This window comes from Dasypus novemcinctus, chromosome 29 (assembly GCF_030445035.2).
Source record: "Dasypus novemcinctus isolate mDasNov1 chromosome 29, mDasNov1.1.hap2, whole genome shotgun sequence".
NCBI lineage: Eukaryota > Metazoa > Chordata > Mammalia > Cingulata > Dasypodidae > Dasypus > Dasypus novemcinctus.
Window position 1 is genome coordinate 28366864 of NC_080701.1, and position 12236 is coordinate 28379099.

At 36.5% G+C, this 12236-nt stretch overlaps 1 protein-coding gene across 5 annotated transcripts in view; it reads left to right on the top strand.

Moving 5' to 3' along the window:
* The window catches only part of PSD3 (pleckstrin and Sec7 domain containing 3), a 483258-nt gene that overhangs the window by 254264 nt on the left and 216758 nt on the right, over positions 1 to 12236 (top strand). For all 5 annotated transcript variants that reach the window (XM_058290063.2, XM_058290064.2, XM_058290067.2 and 2 more), the window contains 2 exons: positions 1643 to 1755; positions 3696 to 3754. In XM_058290063.2, the coding sequence (XP_058146046.1) occupies positions 1643 to 1755; positions 3696 to 3754 (172 nt within the window). The remainder of the gene's footprint in view (positions 1 to 1642; positions 1756 to 3695; positions 3755 to 12236) is intronic.

Consider the following 12236-nt stretch of genomic DNA (forward strand, 5'->3'; position numbering starts at 1 on the left):
CTTTTAAGCACACAATTACTTGGAACTTAGCTCAAATTGTATTAAAGATATCAAACAAAGTAGAAAATGAGGAAAATTGCAGTTTTTATGTAATTACACGAGCCCATTTTCCGCATCTGGTTGACAGCCCAAGTACACATGACATAGTATGAAAAGGTGGCATGGTAATTCTTGAGGAAAATGGGAGTTTGGTTTTGAAAGTAATGTGTTTTTTGTTTTTTTGTTTTTTTTTTTTAAAGCATTTTATAGACTAAGAAATCAAAGGACTTTTCCCTTAAGCCCTTACTTAAATACAATAGCCAAACAGTAATTTAAGTATATTTAAGGAGTTTAGAATTAAGTCTATGAATGGAATAAAAATATCAATGTAATCAGCCAAAAGAGTCTATAAAAGTGATTCAAGCAGGATCTGCTCTTTGTCGACTTAAACCAATGAAGGTGTCTAAATATATCGATCCTCACTTTTCATACGACTTCGTACTACAAATTTCTGAGAGCAGCTGAAGGTGAAACCCAGACAGCATTTAATCTGCTAAACCATTTATAAAATGTCAGAGCCTTGTGGGGTTCTGAGGTCATCTAGGATAACCCTCTCACTTTCTGAATCAGGAAATTGAGGTCAGGGAGGGGAAGTGAAGGTGTGCGGATTAGGATGCGCAGCTGTGACTTGTTCTGTGTGTCTTTCCCTGAATAAGAGGTACCCACAGATCTTCTCATGAAAACAGGAAAGAGTGAACAAAGAATCCGTATTTTTGCTCTGCCTTCAGATAAAGTTAAGGAAAAGAAGTTTGAAAAATATAATTCAGACCAACAAATTATAAGAGGAGGAAAAATTTCAAAGTGTATCTGAAAGTTTCTTTCAATAGTAAGATTTCATAGGACATACTGAATGAACCTTTTTCATCCTACCTTATGTGTAGGGAAATGCACCTGCTTTGTAAAGTGAGGGTCATCAAGATTTATGTATAGTAGGTAACATTTGAAGTGACTCAGTTTAGACTGAATATGTTTCTGGGCATATTTTCTATTCAGAGAAATTTTAAACATACATTAGCTTATTTCATAATTTAAGGAGTAAATTAGGACTATCGCCCCCTCATATAAAAAATTAATAAAATGTAGTAATAGGCAAAATAAAATGAACAGAAATCTGCTGTGCACAAGATGATTAATTGTAATTTTAATGAGCTGGTGGAGATTACCATGAGGTGACAAAATGACAAAAGAACCCTCATGCATGTAGAGTTTTAAAACACAGCTTGCATGATTATGTGGTCACTCATACATGTTCTTTGGTTTTTATCTCTGGGTGATGGTTTAGAATTGACTGCTTTGTACTTAGTCATAATGGGGAAATGATCGACCTTCCCAAGGCTTTCTTGATGTATTTATTGGCCAAGATGTTATTACCATGTCTTCTTTTATATTAACATTTTATTGAAGTGTCAGTATAAGTTTATATTTAGTTTATAGTAGATGAAAACTATTAGGTGGCCCTATATATATGCCCTATATACCAAAAAAATGAAATAACTGTAGACTCTTCTTTTGGATACTTTTTTCTTATGTACATAAATTAATTATATAAGGAGTGTAATAACACTGTTGAAATTTTTACTTTTTCCCTTTAATTCTTCTTTAGGTATTTCTTTAAGGCATTTTCTCTTGTGGGAGAAACTCAAGAACGAGAGAGAGTTTTAATACACTTCTCCAATAGATATTTTTATTGTAACCCAGATACCATTTCTTCACAAGGTAATCTGATAGAAATGCTTGAATTTCTTTTTTAGAATAATGGCTAATTTTCTTACTATAAAAGTTATTGTAGAAAACCTGAGAAATACAAAAAATTATATAGAAGAAAATGAAAATCATGAAGAATGTATATTTAGAGAGAACTTAAGTTTGTACTTCCTTCTAGTCTATTTATACAATATTTAATGTCAAATTGGATTCATTAGAGAGTTTTGTTTCCTGTCTTTCCCTTTCATTGTGCGCATTTTCCCATGTTATTAAATAGTCTTTGTAAACGTATTTAATGGCCATATGATATTTTTTACTCTTCTAATTATTTTTAATGTATTTCTCAATTCCGTAGTATAACAATATACTTTAAACTTAAAATGCTTTGCTACACTGAGCTTATGGGCAAAGTACATTGCAATGAATAAAACGCCAATTTTCTTATTCTTTTCTATACCTCTGATCTCTAAACTTCTTGATGAAAATGCATATATGCTTAATTTTGTGGTTTTAGAAACATTTACAAACCTCATTGGAGCTTGTGGTATGTCTCTGTCCTTTTGTTTGATAATTTAATATAACAACACTGACCCCTGACTTTTGTTTATGATTTTATGTTTCTTGCACTATTGTTTAAAAAAGCAACTTTAAGCTACCTGTGTTGACCTACCCTATGAAAAGAGAGAGATTTTCTCTGTTGATTTCAATTCCTGCAATAAAGCAAGGTTTCCAGGGTTTGAAGTCAAGCACATTCACTTACAACTGGAGAGCCTTTCATAAACTTACAAGTTCTAGAATAAATCGCCAGGAGCAGATAAGCATGTAATGGTATTTGTTTCTTAGCTTCCATATTACCGAAGCAGCGGATAAGTGCACTCAATTTTGGCTGTGACTACCCGCCCCCCCCCCCAACAGGCTATGGCTACATACAATTCAGCATGTATTATTAAGGTCACATTCCTATCTGTAAACTGGCAATTTTTCTTTATTCCTTTCATTGATTATATTTGGGCCATTTATTCACTCTGTCACTTTCAGCATTGATCAAAGAATAAAAGGGATAGAGAGAATTGTACTGTTATCAAATATAAGAAAAACGTTGGCCTTCCTGAGTAAAATAAGGAATATGGATTTAGGCCCTCAATTGACTGTTAAGGATATTTGAGAATTGGCTAAGTTTTATAAATATTTTCAGACATTTGTTTTAAATTAATTTAGAATTTGTGATAATTAAAATGGAACTGAATTAAGTATATGTCTAGGCATTTAGTAACATCCTTTGATAACAGAAATCTCATACTAGAAGGCATATATTTTCATTTCATTGTCATAGTCCCTTTATGTACGTGAAAAAATTAACTGTCTTTATAAATTGAGTAATTTGGGTAGGCTTTTCTGTCCATTTAGCATAAATGAATTAGATGTTTACTGCATCCAGAGCTGCTGTTGTGTCCTACACTTGAATTGAGGATTGTCAGGGGAAGAGAACCGATTGTGAGGTTTGGAAATGAGAAGCATAACTCTTTATGCCCTTTCATTTCCTTTATACAAAAAAAGAAGTGTTTCCTTATAGATGTGAGATAATCTATCCAGTGTGGGCAAATTTCTCCCTGAATTTTTAATTTTTAAATCTGAACAGATTATGCCAATATTTTACTTTTTACTGGTTCATATTATAATAGACAAAACTATCCAACTTAGATGTTGCCTTTGCAGAATGACATGAAAGAAAACTATTCCTACCTGTATATTCTTAGCCAGAGAAATAACACCCGGAAGGCAAATAGTAGAAGACTCTACTCTTGGCTTTCCTTAGCTTTTGCTTTTTCTCCACTTACTCTTCTCCCAGAACATAAGAATAAGTTATAGTATTAAATAATTGTATTAATTTCCATGTGTATATTAGTTCAACAGGATATGGTACGTAACGCTCTCTGTCCCTCTTTCTTTAGATGGAGTCCATTGCCTCACCTGTGCAATGATGCTTCTTAACACTGATCTCCATGGCCATGTAAGTGTTGGCTTGGGAAGCTATCTTCTGGAAATCAAAACATGTCTTGGCTTTATTTTTGATTTTGTGCCCATGTATCTTTATTCTCTGCCTCCCCCTCTCATTCTCCACATGATTTCCTTGGCAAGTAGATGAACATAAATATCATAAGAAATAGCTTTTTATTTTGCATGCTAGCACAGACCATAATTTGAAGTGATGCCATATTATTTAGGGGACTAGAGTTTTTAATCTGTAATGTGTATTCTATCTTTTCTTTTTCCACTAGATGGCATATACAGAGCTTTTTTTTTTTTTTTTTTTCTTCAAATTTCTTGTTTTTTGGTTAAGTATTATGGTTGATGTACAATAAGGGAAAGAGCATATATATTAGATTTGAGAATGTCACCTGTGTTGTCACTAAATACAGCAGCACATCGAAGAACTCAGCCTCTCCTATACTCAGCTCACATGGTCTTTTATTAGTGGAAATATAAAACTAATTACCTTTTCATCTTCTATTTAGAACAGAGGGATGGACTTCTTAAATTAAATATGATTGTATATAAACATTTATCTGCGAATAAGTGGAACTTTAGCTTCATTTAAACTATCCATTTTAGGAGAAATGACATTGTTTTAGTAGTTCACTTTCAGACTGAAGGAGAGAATTTTGCTTATGCTTGTTCATATATAACATTGATCCAAGCCAAGGATTCACAGCACTTTTGGATATGAGGAATCCTCACATCAGATATTTTGAGGGTACCCTGATCAAGTTGTGCATTTGGCTTCTGTTGACTGAGAAAACACATAATGATCAAAAAAAAAAAAAAAATTCCAGTAACAGTCCCATTCCTATTTAAAGGTTGACGCTCTCATAAGATTTCTATGGAGTATGTTTCTATTAAATCCTGGATTGCTTTTTAAAAAGCTAATATGACTTTAATATTACTTATATATGTATTAATCACAGACATTTGTAGCATAGTAGTAAATAAAAAATGCAGTTTTAGGATTTATTCAGATAACTCAGTATGCTTGATGTCCAGCAAACTTTGGGGACTCCAGAGTCTGTAGCCACAGATATTGGCCATTTGTTCTTGCCCCTTCTTCAGACTGCTTTTGAGGAATTATAAGGAGATTAAATGAAGCATAGTACTTTTTTGGCGACTAGGATGGAAGAGAGAGTTTATAACAATGATCATTTTAATATTTATCATACCAATCATGGATAATTAACAATTTATGGCTATAGTGGCAAACATAATGATTAAGAGGGAGAAACTTAATAATAGTAAGTCTGTCATCTTGAAAATCATGCTTTTGGTGATTATTTGGTCCCTACTTTGTTTTAAAAATGTGTACTTGGTACTTAGAAATGTCTGTTTACGGTAAGTATATTGGACTTAGCCTTTATCTGTTTTTCCTATGCATGCTCTTACTAGTCTGTTAAGTGTATAGTAACAACCATAAAAACTAACCACATAAAAATATGTTTCTCTTATCTTCTTCTTCCTCTGGATTCATTTTTAAAATAAATTTTCCTTCTAGGTGGTAAGTGTTTATCCATAATTCTGGATGTAGCTTCTTTTGCATCATGATTGCCTGATTTATTGTTACAGTGTCTGTCTGACTTATTAGCATGATCCCAAAGAAGTTGAATCGTTCAGGAGATAAAGTGAATTACTTCTAATGTCTGTTCCTTTTCACCTTCTCCCTAGACTATACTGTATAGTCCATCACCTCCCATTACTTGGTGCAATGCTAGAATAATCTTCTTGGAGAGTGAACTAATAAACCATTTTACTTTTTGTCCGTACCATCGTGTCATACTAGCAATTTAATAGCATGACTTTCCTCAAAATGCTGAGACCAGCTTTTCATGCTTTCAGTAGCGGGGGGAGAGCTAACTTGGAAGAATAACTTCTGTCGGCTGTTCTTTGTGAATCTTTCATGCAGGTTTCTTTTAAGGAATGACTCATTGAAAATGCATTGGTATGGGCTTTTGGCCGTCTAATGTTCTTACTAATGGAATGTATGCTAATATAATAAATACTTTCTAATACATCACTCAGTGTTACATGCTGGAATGTTTCTCTCTTTCTGTTTCTAATTTATTCTCTCATTCAACATACACTTATAGTGTGCCTACTGCATTCCAAGTTCTGTACTATTTGGTATGTATTAGAAATGAGATGTGCTCATGAAAGTCAAATCTCTTCTGTGGCAGTGCTGGCTAAGCTGCCTTCCATAAGTCAGGTTTCATGGAAAAATAGTAGCAGGTAACTGAGGTGTGGTGTGGAAAAGCACTGGGGAGATATTTTAATTACATACTAGATTATATTTAAAACTTCACTAATTGGATTAGGAAAAAAGCCAATCGAATTATAAACAACGTTTTTGAGGGAAAATCATTTAGATGTTAATTCATTTGAACTAAGTATGGTGATGTCCTTCAGTACCTGCTTTTAAAAAAAATCATTGATATCTTAGCAATATCAATTTGCTTTTGCTTATCTGGGGAGTGGTTTATTCTCTTAGATTAAATATATAAAAATTGCAGTTGCGTGGCAGATTTACTAAGTATACCATTTTTGTTTTCAAAATGCCTCTTCGTCCATGAAATGCATATACAAATTACACTTCTGCACATACAGATACATTTCCATTGAATCAAACACTAGAGTTTACCTAAATTCTTTTGGTGTATTGAAACTAAGTTGTACTGAATAATTCAGTTGCCTGAACTGTCAACAAGGAAAGCGTTGAAAGCAATTTTTTAATACTTTGCATATTGTTAGAAAGGGAATGAATAAAAGGATTTGACGTGTTAGAATAAATTCAAACCTATTCCTTTTCTGGGCTAGTCTTCAGATGTGCTCTGACTACAGCCTGCCCTCCTCTACCTCACCTGTGAGTCAGGATTCAGCCCTCTGGGTTGGTGCTCCTAGGTGGTAGGCAGTTTCAGATAGAGGAGGGTGTTGCCGGGAAGAGTTAGGAGCCTGGTCAGCTGGCCGAGTTCACAACCAGAAAGTCACAAGAGACCAGGAAGGACAGTGAGCAGTTGGCCAGAACCAGGAAGTAGTCAGGGCGTGACCTTTGGTCAAGAATTTGTGTCAAAAGCCACCCTTTACATTGTGACTTGGGCTGTTGGGTAGCAGTTCTACCCTAGGTTGGCAGGACCCAGGTCGTCCGCGTGAGCGGTGGGCGTCTGTGGTGGGATGTGGGTCTTTTGGAGTGGCTCTCCTGAGGCTGCACCCTGGCTGACACTGCGCCCTCAGGAGGCACTGAGGCCTGTTCTCTGGTTCAAGTGCTACGTATGAGGCAGGACCTTACAGTGTGGGCTTTTTGTTTCTGCTTTGATATTGTGTTATTGGTTTACTAAGGGCTAAAACCAGGGCTAGTATACCATCCTGTAGATAGAAAGAAGAGATCAACAGATAAAGTACAGAGTTTATAACAGAATAGTGTTAAAAAGATAGATGGAGTTCAGTTTGAGATAGGACACTAGAGTTCAATATTTCTTTTTTAACCTGTCCACTGTGTTGATGATTGTGTTTCTAATTCTTGGATTGGCTCTGTAGGAGCTTAGAATTTTTAAGTGACGGGTAAAATAGTTGGTTTATTATCAAAAATGCAGAATGACTATTAGAAATTAAGTAATTAGAATGCTTTTCTTCATGCTGTGCTATTTATATTTCCACCTCCAAAAGCACCACAAACTTCCAAGTTCCAATGTAGTTAATGTCCTCAGTAAAGCTCTTTGAGTATCTAAGATTTTCATTATTGAAACTGGCAGTTGCCTTCGGTACATTTTGTCTATTCCCCTTCCTTCCTCCTGTAGAGCTTTCTTCTCTGTGGATGCCTCTGTCTGTCTACCCTGCCTCCTCAGTGCCCTCTGCTGTCAAGCTGCCCCTTACATTCTTTTCTTTTTCTACACGAGCTTTACCCTGCGTATAGATTCCAGCCTTGGTCTTAATTTCTGTTAAGCCATCACTGCCTTCTTCCCTTGGCATCCTCTTCTCCTTGGTTCCGAGGCTTTCTCCCAGCCTGATTGTGAGCTGCCCAGCTGTAGTGCCTTCCACCAGGCTCTCACCCCTTGCAGCTTGGAGTAGGAGAGGTTCAGTGATGCTGAAAGCTCAGAGGCCTCAGGTCTAGAGCTCAGAGTTGCCAAGGCTCTCTGTTGGGGCAAGGAGTTCTGTTTTACTGTTACAATTTCTGTCATCAAAGAAGCATTATAGGGTAGCCTGGGAACCTAACCTGCAGCTATAAAGATGTTTTAATAGGAAAATGTCATGATCTCAGATTTTTCTATTCTAAAATGACCTTTTTGGATAGACAACCAGCAAGATGGAGGCAGAGTAAGAAGCTCCTAGAGTCACTCCTGCTACAGGGCAGTTTATAATCACCCAGAGCTGCCTAAATGATCCATTTGGGGGCTGTAGGAGACCAAAAGAGCATCCTGCAACATCCTTGAAAGAATGGAAGCAGGAGACTGCCCATGTGCAGAGATTTGTAAGCAGAGCACTCCACACCCTGGAGGCCAGTGCCCATCCTCCACTGGCAGCACAAGCTGCCTCGAGAGCTATTCTGCAGCTGGAAATGGAAGCTCCACTTCCCAAATACAGGGAAGGACGAGATGGTTGGGCACCAACTTCAGCTACTGATTAGTAAGTTCAGTGGGCTAAAGTATAAGAACAGCTAAAGTTTGAAGCTGTCCATGTCAGAAAGAGGCTGATAGCTGTCATTTTGACTCCACACCTGGCATGAGGGGAAGCCAGTGCTGGTAGGGACCGGTTTCTTTCCGTACAGATCACATTGCAGCCCTAGCCTAGGCTTCAGCCCCGCCTCTGGCAGGGAGGAGGCTGAGGAGCCCTGCACCAGCCTATCCAGGTAACTGCAGGTACCTTTGACTGAATAATCAGAAGTCTATTGGGGCAATTGCAGTCATCTTGGACCTGCACTGCATAGGCTGCTGCCCACACCTGTAGATCCATCCCTGCCCTAGTCAGGGGAGAAAGGGCGTGATGCTTCATCAGTCTCTCTGGGCAACTAGAGTCTAGGCCTGTTCAGCATGGATTATTCCACACAGCTGTGACTCTGTCCCAACCGCTGGCAAAGGAGAAAGTTGGGAAAAGCTTCATTGGTCCCTGGGGTAATGAGGGCAACTTGAGCCTCCTCAGCTTACAGCACCAGCTACATCTTTGGCTCCTACTACACAAACAGCAAGGGAGAAAGGGAAGGAAGCCCTAAAATAAGGAGAAAAACTGCACCCAGAATAAATAGTAAGCCAGGTGCCAAGACACCAACAAAAAATTGCAGTCCACACCAAGAAACAGGAAGATATGGCCCAGTTAAAGGAACAAGATAAACCTGCAGATGACCTAAAGTGGTTGAGGCAACTAATCATAGATGTTCAAACAAATCTTAATAAATTCAATGGGATAGCTAAAGAGATTAAGGATATTAAGACATTGGATGAGCACAAAGAAGAATTTGAAAGCATACATAGAAAAATAGCAGATCTTATGGAAATGAAAATCTCAATAAATTAAATTAAAAATACACTGAAATCTTATAATAGCAGTTTCGAGAAGGCAGAAGAAAGTACTGGTGAACTTGAAGAAATGGCTTCTGAAAGCACACATATAAAAGAACAGTTGAAGAAAAATGGAAAAAATTGAACAAAGTCTCAGGAAACTAAACGACAGCAAGAGATGTGCAAGCATACATGTCATGGGTGTTCCAGAAGGAGAAGAGAAGGGAAAAGGGGAAGACGTAATATTTGAAGAAATAATGGTAAAATATTTCCCAACCCTAATGAAAGATATAGATATACATGTCCAAGAAGCACAACATGCTCCTATCTAAAAAAATCCTAATAGACCAACTCTGAGACACATGCTAATCAAAATGTCAAATGCCAAAGACAGAATTCTGAGAGCAGCAAGAGAAAAGCATTGCATAACATATAAGGGACACCCAATAAGATTAAGTGCTGATTTCTCACCAGAAACCATGGAGGCATGAAGACAGTGGTATGATATATTTAAGATACTGCAAAAGAAAAACTTCCAGGCAAGAATCTTACGTCCACCAAGATAGTCTTTCACAAATGAGTGAGAGTTTAGAATATTCACAGGTAAACAGAAAATGAGAGAGCCTGTAACCAAGAGACTGGCTTTGCAGGAAATACTAAAGGGTGTCCTACAGCCTGAGAAGAAAAGGCTGGAGAGAGAGCCCTGGAAGAGAGTCTACAAAAGAAGATTATATCAATAAAAGTAACTAAAAAATGTCAAGAGTGGTGAAAATAAAATGATAGATAAAACCCAAATACTCAGGAATAAACTTAACCAATGATGTAAAGCACTTGTATTCAGAAAACTGCAACTCATTGTTAAAAGAAATTTAAAAAGTCCTAAATAATTGAAATAATTCCTAGCTCACAGATTGGAAGATTAATTATCAATAAGATGTTAATTCTATTCAAATTGATATGCAGATTAAATACAGTCCTGATAAAAATTCCACTAGCATTTTTTAAATAAATGGAAAATGAGATTATCAAATTTATTTGGAAGGATATGGGGTCCTGAATAGCCAGAAACATCTTAAAAAGGAAAAGTGAATTTGGAGAAATCTCATTTCTGGACTTTAAATCATATTACCCAGCTACAGTGGTTAAAAACAGCATGGTACTGGCATAACAACAGACATATAGACCAATGGAACTGAACTGATGGTTCAGAAACAGACCCTCACATCTATGGTCAAGTGATTTTTGACTAGCCCGCCAAACCCACCCAACTCAGGTAGAACAGTCTCTTCAACAAATGGTGCTGAAAAACTGAACTTCCATAGCCAAAAGAAGGAAAGAGACCAATATCTCACGCTTTATACAAAAGTTAACTCAAAATGAATCAACCTAAATATAAAAGCAAGAACCATAAAGCTTCTAAAAGAAAATATAGGAAAATATCTTCAAGATCAGGTGGTAGGTAGGAGATTCTGAAAGGAGATAAGAGAAGGACTGAGATGGGCTAATGATGTTTAATGTATGTAGAAGTTTTAATTAGCTTTATTGTAAAAGTGTGGAAATGTACAGAGTTGATGGTAACACATTGTAGTGGGTAACAGCTGGTTTATAGATGGGGATATGACTGCAAATGGTGGTCTAGGGATGTAAATGCCAGTTGTCAGAAAACTATCAAGTAATCTAGGGACTGAAAAGCACAGTAAACCCAGAGGTGGATGAGAATTGTGGTTGATGGTACAGATGCAAGAGTGTCCTTTGAGCTAGAGCAAATTTATCTCACTATTGCAGGGTGGAGGGAATGTGGAGAAGGATGGGAAAAATACAACTGGAATGGACTGTGGTTAACAATAATAATGTAATATTCTTGCATCTATGCCAAAGAGGTTCTGTGTTGATAATGGGGCAATATGGAAAAGGTGTGCCAAATGTATGCTATGGACCAGGTAATAATCAGATATTATCTCATAATCTGTAACAAATGTCCCACAATGTTGTGATGTGTTGATAGAGGGGTATTTGGGAATTCTTTTTTTTTTTGTAAGTTTATAACTTACAAAAGTTATGTAAGTTTTGTAAGTTTATAACTTCTTTTATAACTTCTTTTATAACTTCTGTCATAAATGTATATTTAAAAAATAATAGGGTGGGTTGGGGAGAAAATACACCAAATGTAATATAAGAGCTATAATTAGTAGTAAGATTTTGATAATTATTTCATAATTTGTAACAAAGTTCTCATGACAATGCAAGGTGATGGTGGAGGGTTGATGTATGGGACCCATGTATAATGTTTTATGCATGTTTGCTTCATAAGTTCACAACTTTTACTATATAGTTATTTATGTATGTTCATGTATAAATGGTATACAAATAACAATAGGGTGGGTTGGGGGAAATATTTTGGTTAGTAATATTTTGAGGGTGCTTTTTAATCATTAGTTAAAAATGTTTAATAACAATGTAAGATATTGGTGGCTGGGTGAAGTTTGTGAACCCTGTATGATGTTATATGTTTGTTTTGTAAGTTCACAACTATTAGGTTGGTGCAAAAGGAATTGCAGTTTTAGACCGTGAATTTTAAATCATTATAACTAGGCTCAAACACATCTTTATTAATCAAAATAGGAACCATTACAATCAACACATTTTTGCCAACAAGAAATAAGTTTGCTTATTTCTGTAGTGTAATAATCCATGCTTCAGGATTTGATGAACTCTTGGAAAGCATTTTCTGCATCCTGCTAATTGTGGAAGTGTTTTCCCTGCAAAAAGTTGTCAAGATATTTGGAGTGGTGGTTGGCGAGAGGTCTGGTGAATATGGTGGATGAGGCAAAACTTTGTAGTCCAATTTGTTCAACTTCCGAAGTGTTGGTTGTGTGATGTGCGGTGAGGCCTCGTCATGGAGAAGAATTGGGCCCTTTCTGTTGACCAGTGCTGGCTGCAGGCATTGCAGTTCTCAGTGCG